Source organism: Gossypium arboreum, chromosome 1 (assembly GCF_025698485.1).
Source record: "Gossypium arboreum isolate Shixiya-1 chromosome 1, ASM2569848v2, whole genome shotgun sequence".
Lineage (NCBI taxonomy): Eukaryota > Viridiplantae > Streptophyta > Magnoliopsida > Malvales > Malvaceae > Gossypium > Gossypium arboreum.
This window is the reverse complement of record NC_069070.1, coordinates 23705560-23729723: the sequence shown is the minus strand read 5'-3', so window position 1 is coordinate 23729723 and position 24164 is coordinate 23705560. Positions and strand designations below refer to the sequence as shown.

Here is a 24164-nt window from a genome sequence, read left to right as displayed (position 1 = left end):
ATTCCATGGATTATACCTATTCGCACAAATACCATGACGATTCCCACTCGTTAATACATAGAGCCCAGTAAGCATATCTTGAGTGAGTATGGAAATGGGATCCCCAATAGCTGGAGAAAAGAGATTCATATGAGAAAACATAAGTAAACAAGCCTCCGCTTGCACCTCTAAAGAGAAAGGTACATGAACTGCCATTTGGTCCCCATCAAAGTCTACATTGAATCCCTTACAAACTAATGGATGTAAACAAATAGCACTCCTTCCACTAAAATAGGTTGGAATGCCTGTATACCTAATCTATGCAGAGTAGGCGCTCTATTCAGCAATACAGGATGTCCCCGCATAACTTCTTGCAATATTTCCCATTCAATCGGCCCTTTTTCCCGAATTTTACTCTATGCAACTCCTATTGTGTGACTAAGGAAAAAGGTCAAGAGAGAGAATTAATTTATTGGATGTGTTTCTTCCTCTATTTTTAATTATTTTCCTCTCAATCAGTAACAACTTAACCACGGGTTTTAAATTCTTCATCATCATCTCAACACTGGCCCCAAAGTTTTGGGGTCAGAAACAGTTAACAATGGTTTGCAATGGCTATAGCTTCGCTTTTATTTTTAAAAGAAAAACAGATATAAAATCAGAAGACCCAAACCTAAAGAGAACCTTATCATAGGGGTTGGTATGGTAAGATTAACAATGGTTTACTAACATGATATGCAAAACCGCCATCTTTAACTAGTATAAGAAAGCAAGAAAGAACAAAAGTATGATTGTGGGTATTGCCATATAAAAAGAATCCGGACAAAAGTAAGTAATAAATTTAGACACTCATTTAACTTAAAATTGGACCACTTGATTTTAACATAAGTTTCTTACGGCTTTATCTGTAAAGAGAATCCGAATTCATGTAATCATTCCGCCATTGAGAGCTACAAAAATTTAGTGTTCCAAACAAAGCTCGTAGCATTAAAGAGAAAAAACACATAATTTAATTGTTTACCACTCTTCTATAACTGGTACCAAGTTCTTGATGAGCTTCAGTAATGTAAATAATAAAAGGACTATCTCTACCCCTAAGATCATGAATACCAAACAAATGGATCGCAGGTTTATGAAAAAGAATGCAGCATTGGTACAAGATGAAGGGGTACCTTCTTGCGGATGATGATAGCATAATAATCACTCATGTCTAAATCTTCACAGCGTCTCAAATCCGGCAACTTCCAATCAAACCAGTAAAGGAGATTGGCCAAGACATACTCAGCTCCTGCAACTGCAAATTTAATTCCGGGACAACGTCTTCTTCCAGCACCGAATGGAGTGTACTGAATATGTTGGCCCCTAAAATCAACCTGACTGTTCAAAAACCTGTCTGGGATGAACTCTTCAGCCTTGTCCCATAACTTGGGATCCCTTTGAATTGCCCATGTATTGACCAATACTATTGTTTTGGGAGGAATATCATAGCCTTCCAATTTAGTAGCTGTGGAATTTTGTCTTGAGACCATAACAGGAGCATGGAGTCTCAGTGTCTCTTTCACAACACATTTCAAGTAGTGCATTTCATTGACATCAATCTCACTGATTGTTTGTTTCTTACCAACAACTGTTCTTACTTCTTCTTGAGCTTTCTTCATTATGCTGGGATTTTTCACAAGCTCTGCCATTGTCCATTCCATTGTTGCAGCTATTGTATCCGTTCCACCAATAAACATGTCCTGTACTAGGATGATAATGTTATTATCCAAAGATTCGAGATATGAGTACGTGTCTAATACAAGTATATTCATTTTTTTCAATTTTTTTTCCATGCAAGGTGATAAACCATACCTATCATCAAATATGAGAAAAGAGAGGGAAAGAGTAGCATACCAGTATTATAGCCTTGAGGTTATCTTGAGTTAGACTGATATCGAGCTTGCCATCAAGCTGAAGACGAAGAAGGATATCAACAAAATCTTTGTTCTCTGATGTATCATCATCATCATCACCTTCATTCATCATAGCCAGGTGATCCTCTATCACTTGATCAAGAAAAGCATGTAATTCATTGGAAACTCTTTCCAGTTCTGAAGTCAAGCCTGTAAGAACATCAATCCATCCCAACTTTGGAAAGAAATCTTCAAAACAAAAGGATCCTAAAAGGTCCATTGCTTTCCTTGATAATTCCCCAAACCCTTTATTCCCATCTTCTCTTTCATATACTCGACCAAGAACAGATCTGCTGATGATGTTGTTTGCAATGGTTCCAAGCATCTCACAAACAACAATTCCAGACCCATTATGACAACATTGTCTTACATTCTTCACCATTCTTGAAACCTCTTGCTCTCTCACAAGCTGAAACATTCGAACCCTCTTTTGGGTCAAAAGTTCGAGAACACAGATTTTCTTAGCTTGTCTCCAGTAATCACCATAAGCACTAAATGCAATATCAGTGCAGCCACAGAAGAGAGTATGGACGGCCCTTATTTGAGGCCTTTCTACGAACACATCGTGTGCCGCCATGATCTCCTTGCCTATTTCAGCAGATGAAACCACAAGTGTTGGGGTTTGACCCATGTGTAAAAGCATCAAAGGACCATATTTCTCAGACAAGGCTCGGAAAGATCGGTGGGGCGATTTCCCAACTTGGTGGATGTTGCCAATGATGGGCAGCTTGGGTGGAGATGGTGGGAGATTGAGCTTCCAAGTTCTTAAAAGCTTAAAGAGAAAACTAATGGTGAGGAGAAGAGGAACTAAGGTGAGAGGGTTGAACACATCAGTTGAATTAAACAGTTGCCACCATTGTTGCAATAACATTGTTGGATTCATGGTTTACCTCTTTCAGTTCTACAATTTGCAAGAACTAGAGTTCAAACAAAGCAGATTTAGCATTTGTAAGAATCAATGAAGAGCAGAAGATGATTATTTAGCTGCTTATACGTCAAACATAACCCAAATATAATAAAAAGAAGAAGAAGAAATTGCTGTCACTGTAGGGTACTCACAAATCACATGAATCTTCAACTCTGAGTCTAAAAAAGAAAATTGGGAAGATAAGAAATTCTGGATCTCACTTTTAAAGAATATTTAAGAGGTGATCCTCCTTAGAACCAATCTGTTTATTTACATCCTTTTTCTCTTGTTTATATATACGTAAAACTAATGTAATTTTTATATAATTAATATTTTAATAATTTAGTTATTAAATTTATCAAAATATTTATATTTGTCATTTAAATTTTTAATTCATCTGATATATCTATTATATTCATCTAAAATATTATATATTAACAGGAGAGGATCCACTCATACTGCTGTAAAAATTTGTATGATTTTAGAACTTTTATATCCTTAATATTTTAACAATTCAAACGTGATATTTCATGTTCTTTTAATGGAGATTATTAATGTCAAGTTTCATATAAATTAAAAATTTTAACTACTAATATTATAAAAAACAACCATAAAATATATATTAATATAAAAATACTTTAATGATTTGATAGAGATATTTAAAATTATATATATATATATATATGACAAATACTGAGTCCATTACTCTTAAAATATTCATCGTATAAAATAATTATAGAATGGTGTAAAATCTGTAAGTGAATAGCTCTCCATATTAATATATATTTAACGATTCTAAGGTTTTTACATAAAACCAAAACAATGAAAAATTTTAATTTGTGTTATATACATAATCTATATAAACGGAATATAAAATAAGACAGTTTAATTGTTAAAATGTTAATAGTATAAATTGTTACGAATAAATGTAAAATTACTTTATTTTTTCACTAACATAATCAATAAAGGAAGCTTTTTAATATAATTATCTAAATTTACAAGACTCAACTTAAATCTTTAATCAAAATTTTATCACTTAATTTAATGAACGTACAATATTTTCAAATAATTTTATATACAAAAATTAAATTATATAAAATATAGCATATTTATATTTTAATAAGATATCTTTTTTATTGTAATTTCATTGTCATCATAAAGAAAAGAAAAGAACATAGCAAGAAAGCGAAACTCAATTTTATTATTATGTAATATAGACTTGTTACCTCCGTTGGTATGGAAAAGATGAATCCTATGGATGTTGGACTGGAGCAACTTGATTTTATTCCTTTCTATTTCAGGTTTCCTGTGGCCTCAGTGATTGTGTTGTTTAAGGGGCTGTCATCTCTTTTCTTTGTCTGGAGGTGGCCTTCTTCACTTCGGTCACCGTTTGGTGGTAATGTAACCCCTATTCTATCGTAAAGTTAGAAGAAAAGTCTGAGATCCTGAAATTAAGGCTTGTGATATGATGAGACCCGCAAGGCTAGGTGCCTTGGTGGTCAAGCAAACGTGGCCATCATGAGAAAATTCAACCCAACTTTTCAGACAGAAAATCTGTCTAGATCCAAGTTATTTAAAAAACAATGGTCAAACCATCTCAGTGACGGAGGATATTGCACATTCTAAATATTTGATATTTGTAAAATATGGACATCCAAATGTATTATACGATACAGGGTGTCCCTGACAATTATTAATTTCAAGTCTAATTTATAGATCTGTGTGATTGAACATCTCATGAAACTTTGATAATTTGTATTAGGTAAAGGCATACTTTAGAGCACAAAAATATAAAATACATAGAAAAAGAATCTTGCACAAATTAAGGCTGGCAAGATATGCACTCAAAAAAGATGGAATTAATGGATTGCCAGGAGACGAGAAGTATGTGAATAAATGTCCCCATATTTACTACAATATCCAAAAGGGTTTAGTCACAATCTAACTAAATGGTGTTTCAATCTGTTGTTTGCACCACAATTCAGTCCTTTAACGCACACAGAAGGTGCTAGTGTTAACAAGTATTACAGGTTAGTAATATTTACAGATATGAATCCTTGTCTACTTTCTTAGATATTCATTCATTCCAGGCCAACCAATGCCAGCCAAGCTCAATCGCCTAAATTGGTCCCTACTGAAGAAAGGGTGCCTTAAGGCTTCCCGAGCTGTCAGCCTGTCAATAGGGTCATATCTAAGCAATCCTTGCAATAGATGAATCAGGTCCCCAGCTGAATGGTCCACGTGTTGCATTATCAAGTTCTTCCATTAAACATGAGATGCCAAACGGAGATTAGAACACAAGAGAAGGAAGAAACAGAGGCCATTAACATGCTGCACGTACATGTTGGAAATTATAACGCAACAAAGATTACCTGGAGACGAGGTAGCTTAAGAACAGCCTTGATACTGTCCCTTGAGGTTGCACCATCTGGCCAATCCAATCTACCTCTTCTAACATACTTCTCTGCATGACGGCTGTAATACACAAAATTCACAGAAATAATTTTAACTTCAAAAGATCCAGCAAGTATATAACTTTATAAAAAGACCATCCTAAGAATACGCACTCTACTCTCTTCAACATGTGCTGAGGTAGTGGACCTAACACTCGCTCCATCATGGCAAGGTGCTCTAAATTTTCATGGGTTTGAAACAGCGCTTCACCCTGTCAAATTATAAATACAAGATGAATAAAAGCAGGCTCAACAGATTGAAATTTCCTTATGAAAACCAAATAATCAATTTTCTGAACATACTGTGCATAATTCAACTAAAATGCAACCAACACTCCATATATCACAAGCATAACTCCATCCAAGTCCTATAAAACAAAATACCACAATTACATCCATCATCCGACCATATTCTAAAACATCAATACAACTTGAAAAATACATACCAAGAATAACCTCAGGAGCACGATAATGCCTTGTTGATACAATATAATTCTGATCTGGACGCTCATATGTAGTGCTACCAAAATCTATTACCTTAATAGCACTTGATTTTGGCAATCTTCTAAAGTAACTGTCCTTTGGAGATCGCAATGTACCCTGACAGAAAAAATAAATTAAAATAAAAACTTATTCCACATCTAAGTAAAAGGTAAACACCTTGTAATCAGGAACTTTGACCAAGAATAAAGACATACAGGGATTCTAAACTAGACACTGTGCTGCAAAGATGGATGATGGCATCCAGTAAAAGAAAATACCTTGTAATCAGGAATTTTGACGTACTCTGGAGAGACTAGAAGAATGTTTTCTGGCTTCAAGTCTGTGTGTATCAGGTTCAAATCATGCATGACTGAACAGAAACAAAAAAACAATATAAGAAACCAATGCCAGAGAGAGCACAGCAATTGACAACTTTTCAATGTTCATTGAATCAGGATTCATGTTAGGATTTAGCAATCAGAGACAATAACTGAAACAAATCATAAAAAGAATAGGCAGAGAAACTAGATTAGTAATTATTACACACATGCTACACATTCCAATAGTTGTCTGCCAATCTCACGGACAAGATCAATGGGAAATGAGCGATAATTGTTTTTGCGTAGAAAATCGTATAAGCTTGGTCCAAGCTTCTCAAACACCTGTCCAAACCATTTAAATTCACCCAGATGTTTTAACCCCCATATTACTGGTGAGCAGGGGAAACCAATCCATCACAAATTAATCATATACTTACAATACAAATATGGTTACGATAGTCAAACCAGTTCCGTATTTGCACACAACTGCAAGGAATGAACCCATTTAACCATTGAATAAAAAAAAAAAAGAAAAACTACTACAAGGTTGGCTACAATGTAAGTAGCTCCAGTAAATGCAATTACATTGATAAAGATAACTCACCGGTTGCCACCTTTATCATGTTTTCTAAGCTGTTGCAACATCTCAATCTCTATCATGGCTGCCTCACGATACTTCTTAACTCCACGGACAATTTTTATGGCAACCATCTCCTTCCTCTCTCTATCCCAGCATTCTAAAACCTGACCAAAGGTACCTATAAAAATATGGGAGGTCATGGTCAAAATCCCTAAAAGAAAAGGTATCACCAAGATTCAAATAAACCGTAAGTAAAAGAAATGGTGCGGTGAGTTCAATAAGGTATACCTTCGCCCATTTTACTCTGTATCTTATCTGCAAAAATATAAAGCAAATAGAATTAGGGGAGAAAAATTACTAAAAAAAATCAGTTCAATGTTATTTCTATCATATTTCATCTACTTATTAACCTCACACATTTAGCATAGAAAGATCCAACAAGGATAAAATATAACGATAAAAAATTGAACTAGAAAAACAATAGGAAATTTAGAAGCCCTTATTACTTTTAGCAGACCTATAATGTTTTGGTTCAGACTGCCATGTTATACATTACCATGTTTCATTTAATCAAGAAACTTAATCTAAAAGCATGAGACTAGACAATCCAGACTTCAACAATTCTACTATCATATCTTATATCCAATATCAACAATTATAAAATAAATTTTTGAACAATTATTAAGACTCGGATGCACCAAAACTAAGTATGCCCAATTTTCTTAGAGGTTTTCAATGCAATTGGAGGATCCTTGGAGGATCATATCTTGGCAATGTCCATATATGCAAGGGTCACCTATGTGAACACCAGTACTTCAAGAAAAAGAAGAGTCAAAGCAACATAGGTTTTGAAGGCAACTACTGAATGTAAACTTGTTTATAATGATGATGAAAGTGAGATTTACAGCGAGAGGTTAAATTATCTCCAAGCTCAAACATGTAATGTCCATCTTTGTCATCGTCTCGCCATGGGGGAGAACCATTTTGAGCCACTCCTCCCTTTAAAACTACAGAAGAACTAGTAGTAATAGTACTAGCATAATCTGCAGGTGCTTTTGCAGTGGAAGAAGCAAAGCCTGTCACTCTCCCAACTTCTTGTGCACAAAACATTCCTACCTGAGCCTACACACAGCCATTCATTGATTGCACCACTAAGATTAAAAATAATACTTTTTAACCCTCCCCAATTACCTTACAGCCCCCTCTTCTTATCGACCAAAATTACCCTGGCTAAATATATATGCTAGCAGCAATCATAAACTTTTGTAAAACTATCACAGTAAACAATCTTGTAATATGAAACAGAAATTCTGGAGAAATTTAACTTTTTTGTTGTTATACGTATCAGAAAATCTTAAAATTTTAGAGAAAAATCCCAATCCAAGGAAATTATTTTCTAAAAAAGGGAAAATTATTTTTAAAATAAATCATTTAATAATCAAATAAAGATGAAAAACAAATTAACAGCGGATCTAAAGCAAAATCCATGAGAATACGCAAATCATAAATTCGAAACCCTAATTGGAGAAAAAAGAATTAAACGGATCTGAAACAAGAGCTATGAAAATACGCAAATCTTAAATTCAAAAACCTAATTGAAGGGAAAGGAATTAAACGGATCTGCAGAGCGCAAATCAAATACCGAAAGAAAGATCTGATCCAAGAAAAAAAAAGAGGTACCTGCGGTGGCAGCTGAGTTACGTCCCAGCCCAATCGCGGACGCTTTCTTGGTCGGCGATCCATATGCGTATGAGGGAACCCCGTCACGCGCTCCATCTCCATGATCGCAGATTCTAGATCTAAAAAAAAAAAATTTTTTTTCCGGAGAAAGAGTGAGAAAATCGAAAAAAAGAAATCGCTTATTTGACGGATAAAATAAGGCTAAAAACGGTGACAAGGCTTTTTATTTCTTCTTGTGAACAAAGTAAGAGGCTTGGGGGCCTTGCCCGAGTTTTTAACCTAACAACTGAGGCAATTGTGATTATATCTGAACGTACACGTGTCAGGTCTGTAGCCGTTGGTTTCACAGAATATGCCAATTTAAATGTGCTAAATTCTTGATGGATATCAATAATGGAAAAATTAGGCGTCTTTGAGAAATTATTAAAGATTTAGCCCATCTTTTTTAATTTATGAAAATATGTAATTTTTTCGGAAGTTCGTGCCACGTGACAAAAATGTATTTAGTAGGGCGCGTTTTTTGTCACAAGGAACCGGTTTCTTATATAAGATTTATTTTAATATGTATATATTAAGTATTGGATCGCCAACCGTTAATTAAGGACGTTAACTTTCTAATTATTGGAATTAATTGTTATAATTTGGAAAAAAAATTCCCAATCGGCTAAATTTTTTCCTATATACCCTTTACATTTATCATTTTTTATTCAATCTTATTCATCTATTCTCTCATCCCTTTTATTATTATTTTTTTATCCTAATCTCTCAATTTTCTCTCAATTTTTTTCTCTCTCAATTTTCTATCCTAACCGTTTATAATTTTTTTTGGATTTTATTCAATTTACATCATCTTAAAGATTTTAAAAATGTCAACGCCTCTAATTCGTTTGTATCACAAACACATCTACGGCATCCAATTACAAATGGTAAGAAAATATTATTATATTTTTATTTTAATTAATATCATTATTAAGTTGTTAATGTTTTTTTTTATGTTTATACAATCCGGACGAAGATCAGTTTATCAAAACATATATGCACAATTTAAATGAAAGAACATCACATGTTATTAAACAATACTTGGAAGAGGCGAGATTCTTACACATGTCTCGTATACTTGACAGGACTAAATTGGAGTTCGTACTTATCAATGCTTTGCTGGAAAGATGTAGACTTGAAATACACACATTCCATCTTCCATGTGATGAGTGTACGATTATACTGGAGGATGTGGCATTACAATTCGGTCTACCAGTTGATGGGTCAATCGTTATAGTGCGTCTTGGTGATTAAAGCCCAATTTCCCACCAACTATTAGGCAAGGTGTCGAACAAGTTTAGTGGTGACCAGATAGATATGAAATGGTTAGAGATAATTTCTCACATCTCGACAACTTTTCTAGTGCGGTTGAAAGATAATAATTCTCTTGAGTATTCATACTAAGGTTGACCAAAGGTTATTTAATACCAGATAAATTTCGAAATCTAGTACATTTAAGGTGTCCCCTACAACTAATCAACCTAAAAGAAGCTAAAAGATTCAGTTGTGGATCAACTGTCCTGGCTACATCGTACCGAAAGATGTGTTCAGGAATTGAAGCATAGAAATTTAAAATCGGTGGTTGTATACTCCTTTTTCAATCATGGGCATGGTACCTCTTACCATTTTTAAGTCCTCGAGTAAACTTCTCTTAGCAATTCTCATCACTTGTAATATGATAAGATTCATTTAATAATATAGTTATCATATTATTTTTTCATTATTATATTTTTGGAATAACATACATAACGCAAGTCATGTGGGTATATCGAACGAGTTTAAAGATATTTGGTTATTGTTAAATCAACGGTCAAAAGCTGAGGTTAGTTTTTAAAATTTCAATTACACAATAATTAGGTAAAGATCTGAAATTTAATATTAGGTACATAATGAAATTTATAATTTTGTACTATAGTTGGAATGGATGTCATACTTTGATCCGAGAATTCAAGAATACATCCAAGCTAAATTTTTTACATATCACTATTTGGCATGTCAAAGTGCCATTGATAGTTTTTACAATAGTTGAGATGCATGAATTTGATTGAATGATGCGCCAGTTTGAGTTTGTGCAAAATATATTGCTCTCACCTCAGAACCTCGATGAACTTCACAAGTGTAACACTCCTCACTCGTATTCAATACTGGAATAGGGTTATGGAGCATTACCGGACTTATAACACATAAAACCGTACTTTTCTCATGCATTCAATATTAATTAATTTGTCCCTTATAATAGCCTATGAGGCCTTAAACATGTTTTAGAAGCAGTTCGGGACTAAATCGATAACTCATAAAATTTTCATGAGACTTTGAAAATTTTACTCAAAATAGAGGACACACGCCCGTGTGGGCAGGCCATGTGTCTCACATGGCCACTAAACATGCCCGTGTCACCAGTCGTGTGAAAACAGGGGGTACATACTGACTTGGGTCACATGGCCAACCACACGTCCGTGTGTCCTTCGAAGTGGCCACACACGCCCATGTGCCAGGCCGTGTGCTAGGCCGTGCCAAAACTGTAGGGTATACTGATTTATGCAGCACGGCCAAGTCACACGCCCGTGTGCTAGGCCGTGTGCCAATTAAGGGGTACCACACGGCCAGTCACACACTCGTGTGTGAAACCGTGTGGAGTATACCAACTTCATTTTAATATCAACACCAGGGGACACATGGCTGTGTAACATGACCGTGTGTCACACACGGCTGAGACACACTCCCGTGTCTCTACCCGTGTGGACAAAAATAGGCTATATGCAAAACCATTTTGCCACCCTATTTTTACATGCCTGTGTCGAAACCATTTTTTTTAAAAGAACAATCGACGTTTTATTTGAAAACGAAAACGGAAGTCACCACCGATCCCTTTTTTATGAGGTGTGATCGGATCACCTCGTAATTTGATCGTTTTAATAAAACGTTTTGATTTACTAAAACAATAATTTTGGGTCTACGGAATTTGAAAAAACAGGTTCGGGAGTCGGTTACACACGAGGAAGGATTAGCACCCTCGTAACGCCCGAAATTGGTACCTAATTAATTAATTAATATCTTAATGTCGAAATTTGAAAACTCGAAAAGAATTTGAAATACGATCCTTTCTTATATTAATGCTAATTTTATTTGAAAATTACTTGAACAAATCGAAACGGGTATTAAAGACCCTCTCATCTCGAGATAACAAAATGTCATATCCCGTAAGTTAGGATACGACATTTTGAACCCTCGAGAATAAGCTCGCTTTTTAATTTTGTTTAAAACTCATGTATTTAATTTTAAAAGGACATTCGGTCATTTTGCTTCAACGAGAAAAATCAAAACCCCGTAAGTTAGGGTACGACTTTCTCAAATTTTCAAATACGGAACATTGCATTTATTTTCAAAAAAAAATTTTACGAATTTGGGTGAAAATGAATGACATTTGTAATGATGTACAATATTAGGATAAAATATTACAATAACAATGATGTAATTACAAAGGTGAATACAATATTAGTACACAAGCCTCGATAATAAAGCAATAATATGAAAATGCACGATATAAAACAAACAAACATAACATAAAAATGCTTAAGAATGGATGAAATAATAAAACCATATGTAAAAAGGAAACAAATAATGAACAAATGAATAAATAAGCAAATTTTGATAGTAAGAAAATATATGAATCAACAAATATTTATGAAGAAATTATTAACCTTACAAACTTTAATATGTATATAAAGCATATAGAATAATAATAAATAAATAAGTAAGTAAAATAGATATGCATAATTGTTAAATTTAAAATTTTAAAATGTAAAAATAATAAAAATAGCAAATACTGAGATAAAAATATAACAATGATAATAATAATAGATAACTTTATATTTCTAAAAGGTAATATGTAGATAAATAAATTACAATAATAATAATAAAAGATAAAACAAAATAAAAGAATATAAAATATATAAAATGAATAAAATAAAAATGAATAGAATACATAATAAACGAAATATGTAAATAAAACATGAATACTAATAATAATAATAATAAATGAAAATAAAATATAAATAATATCAAACTTAAATATTAAAGAGTAAAAATAATAATAAAATAAACCAAACAAATAACATAAAAAATAAACAAATAAATAAATAAGACAAGTAAATGATTCTAAATTTAAATATTAAGAGATGGGTAAGAGAATAATAAATAAATAAATATGATAAATCAAGTCTAAACATAAAAAAAATAATGAATAAATAGCTAGATAAATATAATATATAAATATTATTTAAATTTGAGTATTTAAAACAAACAATAAAAATTTAAATAATGAAATTAATCAAACCTGGACTAGATTGAAATCAGAACAAAATTAAAGGGGAAAAAATCGAAGTAAAAATAAGATAATGGATTTATTTGAAACGCGCGGATGAAATGGGGGACCAAATGGGAAATTCCTCGTCCCCAAAACGCACATTTCCAACGTGGACTGAAGAGAAACATAAATAAAATAAAAGGGGTAAATTAAAAAAAATAAAAAACTGAATTAAAAAAATTTAAAAAAGCCGAAGGACCAAAAGGGTAAATAAACCTTTTGGCAAAAACGAGCCGATCCTCTAGTCGGGTCGGGTTGCGCGTGCAGGTCAAGGACAAAACAACGTCATTTTGGGGCTATTGAAGACAACTCTAAAACAACGTCGTTTTAAGGGCCTATTTAAGTCAATTTTTCTACAAAAAAAATCATTTCACGTTTAAGTCAATGCCCCCCATGGCCGAGCATGCTCTGGTCGTTGGACCACCGTGGTGGCCGCCAGTCACCGGCGATAGCAGCCAAAAAATCAAAAAAAATGTCATTTTTTGGCCTTTCAACTCCCAGAGCCCAAAATCACGTCATTTTTCATCAGAAACGATGAACCTCGGCCTCCACAGCGGTGCCAACACAAAAAAAAAGGTAAGGTTTCCTTTTCTTTACTTTTTTTGTTTCCTTTAAAAAAAAGAATAAACTAATAGAAAAAGAAAGAAACAGAACAAGATGCAACCTTTTTAGTTCTTTTCGTTTTTTTTATAGCAATCTCTGTATGTGTGTAAAAAAAAAATTACATTATCTGCTTGTGGCTTTTATAGCCAAAAAAAAAAGCAAATAATACATTTCGTTTCTCATTTTTTGCTACCAAATTTCTGTTTGTTTTGCTACTGTTTTCTTTGTTTTCTTAGTATTTGTTGTGCTTGCAGGTACGGAGGCCGTAGGTGGGGGTACGGAGGTTGACGTAGAGGTGGAGGGGAAGCAAGGAGGCATGCGGCTAAGGTTTCCTCCCTTTCTTTTTTTGGCTGAAAATTAGTTTAGGTTTTGGGCTATTTAGGCTCTAGGTTTTTTAATTTTATTTTGGGCCATATTAGGTTGTAATTGGACTATTTTAATTATTTTGGTTTTATTTATTGGTTTATGACAGGCCGGGCAAAAATAGGCTCTGACAACCTGCACAAGCATATTTTACAACATTTATAACTCAATAGGCAGCCAATTCATAACATTTCATACACATTTTATGCCAATTCAACATAGTATTCAAATACCTAATTTAAATCATGCATTTTCCATTCATATTCCTAACACATATCAAGACAACATTTGCACATTTCCATTCCATCAACTACTTGTCAAAACATACCATATTTGAATACTTATTCACAATCAAAATATTATACCAAGTTAAGCCAATTCACATGGCTTTAACATATACCACAACATGTACCAAAATCACCATCTTAAGTAACTATAACTATCATCTTTATTACTAGCCTATACATGCCATATTTACATATATCCATAAGTTTAAAGGTACCAATCAGCAACTGGATAGTGTGATGTGTAACTCAACTTATTTGAATCGAGCGAGCTATCGAACCTCTCATATCGCTCGGATAACAAATATCGGCTAATCGTCAACCTTTCCTTTTCTCCGATCTAGATTCAATCCTTGCTTATCTTGATCTATATATATTTCAAAATTAACACATTCAGTATTCGATCTATTCAATTTAGCCTTTAATTCATATTTTGGCAAATTTACACATTTGCCCCTAAACTTTCACATTTTTTCACAATTTAGTCCTTATCAAAAAAAATTGCAAATTCATGCAATTTAGTACAAATTCATGCTACCCAAATATTACCCATTCCCATATCAACCCATATTTTCAATTTATTCACACTTTTAACCACCACATTTTACATTTTCACAAATTAACCCCTTTTTGACATTTTTGTCAAAAATCACTTTACAAAAACTATTAATCTAACATTAAACCTTCCAAATACATCATAATTCATCAAATTACTCAAGCATTCAACAATGGAAACATGTTAAATCTTTAATAGTTTCGAAATTTAAGGTACAAGCTAGTTAGAATACGTAGCAACGATCCCAAAAATGTAAAAATCATTAAAAACCGGACAGAGTACATACCTAAATGCCAATATTGTAGTTGCCAAATCTCTAACCCTATTTTCACAAGAATAATCGGTTGAAGATGCTAAAAGATGATAGAAATTGGCTTTGTTTTAATTTAACTAACCATTTATAATCAATTTACTTATTTAACCTTTAAACATTTAATAATTACACCAAATGCCATGCCACTATCATCCACTATCACACTAATGGTCTATTTACCACTTAAAGACCTTAAATTTAAGGTTCTATAGCTATTTAATACCTTTATCTAATAGAACAACACTTTTACACTTTACGCGATTTAGTCCTTTTAACCGAATTAAACATTTAAATGGTAAAATTTCTTTACGAAACTTTCACGTAATTAGTCTATCATGCTGTAGACCTTATTAAAAAAATAAAATAAATATTTTGACTTCATATTTTTGGTCCCGAAACTACTGTTTCGATTTGACTAAAAAGGGCTATTACAACAAGATTAACTTATGGGGGAGAATTGATGAAGATTGACTTAAATTTCATGCCAGGTATATCTAATTGTGGGTGTAGCACCCCAAACCCGGCCCAGAAGTTATGGCCGGATCCGACATGCCACATCAAAAACGTAAAAAAAAAAATTTCCATTCTAAGTCCAGAAAATCGTACTTGATGTCCAAAAGATTAATTCATTAAGGGTTAAAGTGAATGGAAGCTGTGCACCAGGTAGGAAATCGGAAAAGAGGTGGTGAGTCCATCGGACTGCTTAAGTACCAAACTCTCTTCGGATCCAATCCTAGACATGCATACCGCCATTGCCACACCTTAACGTCATGGATATTTCTAGGAAACCAATTTTGATTAAGTCATTTTTAGGAAAAGTGATTAATTTTGGAAAATACTTTCATTGTTGAAGCTTTGCTTGTTGTCGTATTATTTTGAAATCAATTGTTGTTTTTGAAAACGCGCCCTAAAGCTATCCAATTTCAACAGTTAAAATAAGTAATACCTATCTTAGTAACACATATTAAAACCATCAAAAATAATTAAGCGGCCTTATTACATTTAAAACCCAAACCTCAACGTAAATAATAGGATGTCCAGTTCACCGAAGAAAACCAAACTTTCGAGCGGGTGGCCACTCCAATTCCCTCACAGACTCCAAGCCCACTATGGTTGGGGATTACTGCGTGGATGAAAATAAAAAGGGTGAGTTTGGGAAACTCATGTGTAAAATAACCCAACCATAGCCTATATCAGCTCAAACCACGAAATAGAATAAGTTAGCCTTAGCCGAGCAATTAATTGAATAAAGCCCATAAGCCCATAATGAGCGTAGCAGATATTACATGTTTATGCGAAACTCAACCCGATTCATCCATAACACCCCGTGCAGCGTTACACCATGTGGGAGACTACTCGACCCACCCAACCGCTACACACCACAAAATTTGCAGCATGGCTGCTGAGCAGATAATGTGACAGAGTCACGGATCTGAATAATCGTGGCGGGGCCACGAAGCAGATATATGTGGCGAGCCACCGGATCGATATTTGTGGCGAGCCACGGATCGATATTTGTGGCATAGCCACCGAACGCTTCCTCCATAATATAACCCATGTCCCCATGCAACAGATATATAATCATGGCATACATCATACGTAATCGCATCAGTCATGCTTTTCGGTCAAAATTAACCTGGGGTATAACGGTAATTTTACACCTGGGGTATGATAATTTTCCATACATAGGGTATTATAGTAATTTAGCTACTTTTAGCGTTTTCATGCACCTCTTAACTATTTACATACTATCGAACACTTACCGTGCATACTTACCGAATTGGGCCCGTTGGCCCATGAACCCGATCTTTGGCCCATTAAGCCCAAATTATCAAAATGTACGAAATCGCGCGTACTAGTTTATTACTTTAGATTACCAAATATACAAACCCAACTATCTTACGAGCATTCGACTTTTCATAAATTCCCAAAATACCGACTTTTCGGCATTTCGCTTTTCGCTTTTGCCAATCTAGTCTATGAGAGGGTGTCGATTACACACATTTATGACGATATCTTGACGAGATCCACACACGAACCGCCTACAATTGGATTACTAACACGTTAATCTAACTATTCAAATACAAACTACGTATTAACCCCTTACAATATTCGGCCAACCACACCTACAGATCATAGTAAGCTTATAAGAAATCAATAAGCAACTCATTAACAAATTTTTGTCAATGTTTACCACATAATCATAATTTCACTGCAAGCTGTCTTCCTGAGCAATAGTCACTAAATTATTTATAACTGGAGCTACGAAACTCCAAATCAAGTTCCGTTAATTTTCCCTGAAAATAGACTCATATATCTTCTATCCATAAAATTTTCAGAATTTTTGGTTTATCCAATCAATACCAGAATTTTCTCAAAGTTTCCCATGTTTCTCTGTTTGACTAATCTGACCACCCTTCATTACGAATCAAATTTCTCATTGTACAGAATTCAAAATATGTTTTTGTTTATTTCATTAGAAACTAGACTCAATAAGCTTTAATTACATAATTTATTCAGCTTCTAATTCTTCTCCCACAATTTATGGTGATTTTCCAAAGTCACGTTACTGCTGCTGTCCCAAGCAGATTTATTACCAAATCACTCTTTCACACATACCTTGCATGCATGTTATTTAAACATGTATATCACCAATCAATCATCACATATCTATGATTTTACTTAAGTATAATCTCCATTTCATCATTTTAAAGCACAACATGTTAGCTGATTTTTCCTTTAACATCTAAGGCACATGCATGCTCATTTGTTTGGCTCAACTTCACCTATCTTCCATTTTTCATCAAAAGAACATGAAACAACAACCATTTCCTTCATTTTAATTCATGACTAAATGCTCACAACACAACTAAAAATCAAAATATACTTCAAGAGTTAAGGTAGAATCAAGAAGAACTCATGAACCTCAAAATAGAAGCAAGGTACTAAGAACTTACCTTCAATTTTCCTCCTCCTAATGACCGAATACTCAAGAGCTTTCTCCTCTCCTTTCTCTTCTCTAACTTTCAGCTATGATGAACAAAGATGGACAAAACTTTGTTCTTTTCACCCCTTTTTCTTTTAATAAAACTTCATATTTCATCCATTTAATTCTTTAATACAAAAGACATGAAATTCTTATCATGAAACATTTACCTAACCCATTATCATGAAACATTTACCTAACCCATTATCATGGAACATTTACCTAACCTATTATCATGGAACATTTACCTAACCTATTATCAATTTGTATCAATTTGTACCATAAATTATGGATATCAAGTGTACATTTTGTCTACAACAACATGATGACTGGCCACTTCATGTAAAATGGGAGGTTTGTCATGCAAATCCTCCTATTTTGCACTCCTATTTATTTGACCACTTCAATTTAGCCTATAGCATTTTCAAACATTTTCACATAGGTTCTATTTCATAATTTCACCCCCTTTTTGTTATGGAACAAAAATTAACTAAAATTGCCGGGTTCTATCTTAAGCTTGGGCTTTCTAGAGGCCCACTAACATAATTAAACCTATGTCAACATTCACAGGATTCCTGAAAATTGGGGCGTTACAGTGGGAACATAGGTACGATTTCATACTTATGCACAAACCAATTGTCAAATTGGATTTGGCGACATCTTCGGATTACATGACATGGTTTAGACTTCATGGTGGGTTGTATCTATTATTGGAGGAGGAAAGGAGTAGACAAATTCGTTGTAAAAGGCCAACACGACTCTATATAATGCCACAATCAGGAGTACATGCATCGAGTTCATCATCATCAGCTTCAACTAGACTTGATCATGGGTTGGGTTATTCGTCCTGGCCCAAAGGCCTGCCCGAAAAGTGGGAGGGTTTGGGCAAAAAAAATGAGGCCCATTTTCTAAATGGGCTGAGCCTCGGGTAATCCTTTTTTGGTCTGGTTCGGATGCCATGTTGCCCTAATTCCTCATAGACCTTTGTTGCTCTCCTCCTTTCTTCTACTTTCTCCACTTAAATCAACTAACAAAGAAAATGCATGTGCCTTCTCCACTCCACCAACATCGACTGACCACCACAAACACCAATCGGCCACCACTATCTTTTTCCCTCAAAATAGATTGCCTTCATCAACCACCACCATCATCGTAAAACAGGTATGCTCTTGAATGTGTTGAAGCACTACATTATATTCTTTATTACTTAATACAAAAAGATAAATAAGAAGAAAGTTATCTACATTTACAAGTTGTTTGTCGGAAACGAACTAAAGATAACAATTAATACCTTAGGTTAGTTCCTTATCTTCTTATCCTCTGTTTTTCTTTCTATTTGATTTTTAATTAAAATAATAAGGAATTTGCTTAATTTACATGGAAATTTAATACGTTCAAACATCTGTTCGGATGACGAGAAAAAATGTGATTTCTTTTTTTTTTCTGTTATGATTTGAAATAACTTAAATTTCTAATCCTGCTTATCTTCATTTTCTTTTTTTGAATGCAAAATTAAAGCTAACAGAATTCTCTTTGATGTCCTGCAACTCAACTAAGTAATCATTTTTTTGCCTCGCGCTCTTTCCTTCTATTTTAGTATAAATTTCACTGTCCTATGCTTTACAAAGTATGCATCGTCTCAATTCTCTTTATGATTGAAGTTATGAAATATACAACATGCTAGTATGATCTAGAGGTGTGCATGGGCCGGGCCGGGCCAGGTTTGGGCCGAACCCATAAAAAAATTTCAGCCCGTTTTCAAGGCCCGGGCTCGGCCTGAAATATGGGCCTAAGAATTTGTCCAAGCCCGGCTCGGGGAAAAAATGGTAGGCCCGAGCCTAGCCCGGCCATATTAATTTTTTTTCTTTTTTATTAAATAAAAAACTTTAAAATATAATAAATCAAATACATTTAAAAACATAAAACAAATATTACAACAAAAATAAATAAAAATGAGACTAAAATAATTCTTAAAATAATACATAAATTAAAAATATAATAAAAAGTAATTATATTAAAATTGAAAAATTGAAACAAATTAGAACTAAATTAAGAACCAAATTATATTAATAACAAAAGTTTTACAATATCAAAATAACATTAAAAACAACAAAAGAGTAAAGTAAAAGTACTAAAGTTACTTAAAATTAAAAATTAAAAACATTAAAAATAATTTAATATTAAAATCGGTCGGGCAGAGTTGGGCCAAAAATTTTACTCGAGGCACTGCCCGTTTTCTAAACGAGCCTCGTTTTTTGTGCAAGTCCATTTTTCGGGCCTATAATTTTACCCAAACCCTCCCATTTTTCAGGCGAACCTTCGGGCCTGGCCGGGCCGCTCGGCCCATGCACACCTCTAGTATGATCCAACATTGATTTTTATGCTATACTAAGATGATGTTACTAATATGAGAAATGTTTTTTTCAGAACAATTAATGTCTTCTCAATCACATTTTGAAGCCTCGAATGTCTCAAATTAAAGAGTTCGTGAGTTGTCTATGGTGCTTGTGTCTGACACCATTCTCTCAAATGGTAACATACTCTATGCTATGGTGTAAGAAAACTTTTTTTTATTTACATAATTAGCATCAACCTTATCATATTTGAGTTCACAATCCTAATGATCTGTATATTTAATTATAAAAACTTATATAAACTTTATTTGATGAAAGACTTATGTTAGGTTAAATATCTTTTTATAATATGTAAATTAAGTCAACAATAATATAAAATTTATACTATATACTATATAATCTTAATAAAAAAGGTTTTATAAATTGTTGAAAAATTTCATAAACACTTCTTATAAATAATATAATTTTTCCATAACTTTAAAAATTATTTTTATAAATAAGTTATACTAAAAAAATTATAACAATTTTTTATGAATAAGTATATTATATTTTATAATATATAGCATGGACATATAAATGAGCTATGTCCATACTTTGGGTTTTTACTAAAAAAATATAAAAAAAAATTAAAAAATTTGAAAATAATACACCAAAAAATGTAATTACAAAATGGTATAGTCAGGGTGGTCACGCCACTCTAACAGGCGGCATCACCCTGACATGACACCAAAAAAAAGAAAAAAACGAAAAAGAAAAAAACGCTGAAAACAAAAAAAAAATAAAAAAGGGGTCATGTTGGTGCCAGAGGCGGCACCAGTGTTGCCTTTGGCAGAGGCGGCACCAGTGTTGCCTCTGGCAGAGGCGGCACCGGTGCCAGATGCTTTTGCTGCCGATTTGACCCCTCATGCAGAGGGGTTTTGGTTTTTTGTTTGGGGGACCATAATATATGGTCCCCAAGCTTCATTTTCGGGAACAAAGAAGAAGAAGAAAAAGAGAGAAGAAGGAAAGAAGAGAAGAAGAAGAAAGAAAAAGAAGGAGAGGAGGAGAAGGAGGCCGGCGGTTGAGAGAAGAAAAAAGAAAAAGAAAAAGAGAAGGAGAAGAAGAAGAGGGAAGGAAAAGAAGGAAAGAAAAAGGTATTTTTTTATAAATTTTAGTAATTAATGTTAGTTTAAGTTATTTGTTTTAGATTTAAATCAGATATAATTTTATTTTATTTCTTTATAATGTGTTATTTGGTTAAGAAGAGATATTAAGGTATGTTCAGTATTTATTTTATATTTTCATTGAAGTATTAAGCATTTATGTGTAAAGAATATTTTTTGTTATTATTTTATGTAATTTATTTGTTAAATGTGTGTTTTAGGTTGTTTAAAAGATTTTTAAAGTTATTTGACTTATTATAGAATTATTTATATTTTTTATTTTTTATGTGATGGGGTTTTAAACTTTTTACAAAAATAGTATAAAAATAAAATATTAAAATATATTAATTAAAAAATAAAATATGAGAAAAAATAAAAACGAAAAAAACTTTTTGGGGAAAGTGGTGGTGACGATTTTTTGTTAAAATAATATAAAATAAAATATAAAAATAGTATATTTTAAAAAAACCGAAAATATGAACAAGGTGCCAAAGTCAGGTTATTTATTAAATTAATATAAAAAAACTTAAATAATACATTTGAAAGAATTTATGCTAAAATAAAATACCAAAATAATATATTTTAAAAATAATATACTGAAAAAATACGAATAAAGTGCTAAAATCAAGGTTATTTATTAAAAAATATAAAAACACTTAAATAATACATTTGAAACATTATGTACTAAAATAATATAAAGAAATAAAATACGAAAATAATATATTTTAAAAATAATATACTAGAATAAAAAATTACGAAGAAAGTATCAAAATCAGAGTTATTTAGTAAATTAATATAAAGAAACACTTAAGTAATACATTTGAAATTTTTTGCTAAAATAATATAAAAATAAAATAAGAAAATAATATATTTTTAAAAATAATATACAAAAAAATAGAATAAAGTGCTAAAATCAGGGTTATTTATTGAAAAATATAAAAATACTTAAATAATACATTTGAAACATTATGTACTAAAATAATATGAAGAAATAAAATACGAAAATAATATAAAGAAAGTGTCAAAATCAAGGTTATTTATTAAATTAGTATAAAAAAACACTTACATAATATACCTAATACATTTGAAACATTTTTGCTAAAATAATATAAAAAATAAAATAAGAAAATAATATATTTTAAAAATAATATACTGAAAAAAATAAGAATAAAATGCTAAAATTAGGTTATTTATTGAAAAAATATAAAAATACTTAAATAATACATTTGAAACATTATGTACTAAAATAATTGAAGAAATAAAATACGAAAATAATATATTTTAAAAAATAAGATCTGAAAAAATACAAAGAAAGTGTCAAAATCAGGGTTATTTATTAAATTAGTATAAAAAACACTTACATAATATACCTAATACATTTGAAACATTTTTGCTAAAATAATATAAAAATAAAATAAGAAAATAATATATTTTAAAAATAATATATGAAAAAATACGAATAAAGTGCTAAAATCAGGGTTATTTATTAAAAAATATAAAAACGCTTAAATAATACATTTGAAACATTATGTACTAAAATAATATAAAGAAATAAATACTGAAAATAATATATTTTAAAAAAATTACGAAAAATACAAATAAAGTGCTAAAATCAGGGTTATTTATTAAAAATATAAAAACACTTAAATTAAATAATACATTTGAAACATTATGTACTAAAATAATATAAAGAAATAAATACGAAAATAATATATTTTAAAAAATTACGAAAAATACGAATAAAGTGCTAAAATCAGGGTTATTTATTAAAAAATATAAAAAACACTTAAATAATACATTTGAAACATTATGTACTAAAATAAGGGTTTTAAAATAAAATAATCTGAAAGTAATATATTTTAAAAATAAGATATGAAAATAAAAATACGAAAAAGTGCCAAAATCAGTGTTATTTATTAAATTAATATAAAAAACACTTCCATAATACATTTGAAACATTTTGCTAAAATAATATAAAAATAATATACGAAAATATTTTACTTATTATCATTTTAAAATAATAATAATATTTTTATTTAAATTGGATATATTTAATTTTTAATGTAGTATAGCAAAAAAAAATGTTGTCGAAAAAATTGTTTGCTATTTTTTATAAGTTATTCTAATAAATATTTAAAATCTATCAAACATTAAAATTAATAACCGAAATTTATTTTGAAATTGCAGGCATCGCAATGGCTTCATTGATCAATAAGGAACTTTCTCACATATGTGACACAGTTAATAATACGGTAATATATTGTTATTTGTTACGCAAGGGTTCCATTAAAAAAAGATCTACGTAATTTAAGAAAATAAATTATGTTATTATAACTATTTTTTGTAATTTAACACTGTCAGGACTCGTACCGCATATTAAGGGGTCGGGTGAATGGTGTAGGATATTCCCCGGATGCACGACTGATGCCCTATTTAGAGCTAGCTGGATTTAGGTCAGCAGCATTGACCCGGACGTTTGATTTGCGGTACGATTTAATATCCGCATTGGTTGAGCGTTGGCGACCAGAGACCCACACTTTTCATTTGCCGTGTGGGGAGTGCACAGCCACTGTGGAGGATGTTGCATTACAGTTTGGGCTCCCAATCGACGGGGATGCCGTCACGGGCGTAATTGCGATAGCTGAGCCGGCTGCACTTTGTTATAGCCTACTAGGAGCCTCGCCCAACGATGCTGAGTTTACTTTTTCGGAGTTAAAATTTACATGGCCAATAGCCAATTTTCAACATTTATCAGATAATGCCACCGAAGAAGAGTTGGTGTGCGTAGCTCGAGCGTACATTAT

The 24164-nt window shown here is 32.2% G+C and overlaps 2 protein-coding genes across 4 annotated transcripts; both read right to left on the bottom strand.

The window, feature by feature from the left end:
- Positions 1-852: 852 nt before the first annotated feature.
- Positions 853-3124, bottom strand: LOC108480131 (cytochrome P450 71A1-like). The gene is made up of 2 exons (XM_053027958.1): positions 1873-3124; positions 853-1718 (listed from the first exon to the last, which is right to left on the bottom strand). Exons 1-2 carry the CDS (start codon positions 2812-2814, stop codon positions 1110-1112), a joined length of 1551 nt encoding a protein of 516 aa, XP_052883918.1. The 5' UTR covers positions 2815-3124; the 3' UTR covers positions 853-1109.
- A 1553-nt stretch (positions 3125-4677) lies between these two features.
- On the bottom strand, positions 4678-8628 carry LOC108483363 (serine/threonine-protein kinase AFC2-like). Of its 3 annotated transcripts, XM_017786718.2 has the most exons (12): positions 8355-8628; positions 7580-7796; positions 6963-6989; positions 6699-6852; positions 6532-6580; positions 6322-6436; positions 6053-6144; positions 5738-5891; positions 5595-5659; positions 5406-5503; positions 5211-5313; positions 4678-5097 (listed from the first exon to the last, which is right to left on the bottom strand). In XM_017786718.2, exons 1-12 carry the CDS (start codon positions 8454-8456, stop codon positions 4900-4902), a joined length of 1374 nt encoding a protein of 457 aa, XP_017642207.1. In that variant the 5' UTR covers positions 8457-8628; the 3' UTR covers positions 4678-4899. The 3 variants fall into 3 exon arrangements, with proteins under 3 accessions (XP_017642207.1, XP_017642208.1, XP_052883926.1); XM_017786719.2 differs by lacking the exon at positions 7580-7796; XM_053027966.1 differs by lacking the exons at positions 6322-6436; positions 6532-6580; positions 6963-6989; positions 7580-7796; positions 8355-8628 and having other exon boundaries at positions 6699-6850.
- Positions 8629-24164: the final 15536 nt, after the last annotated feature.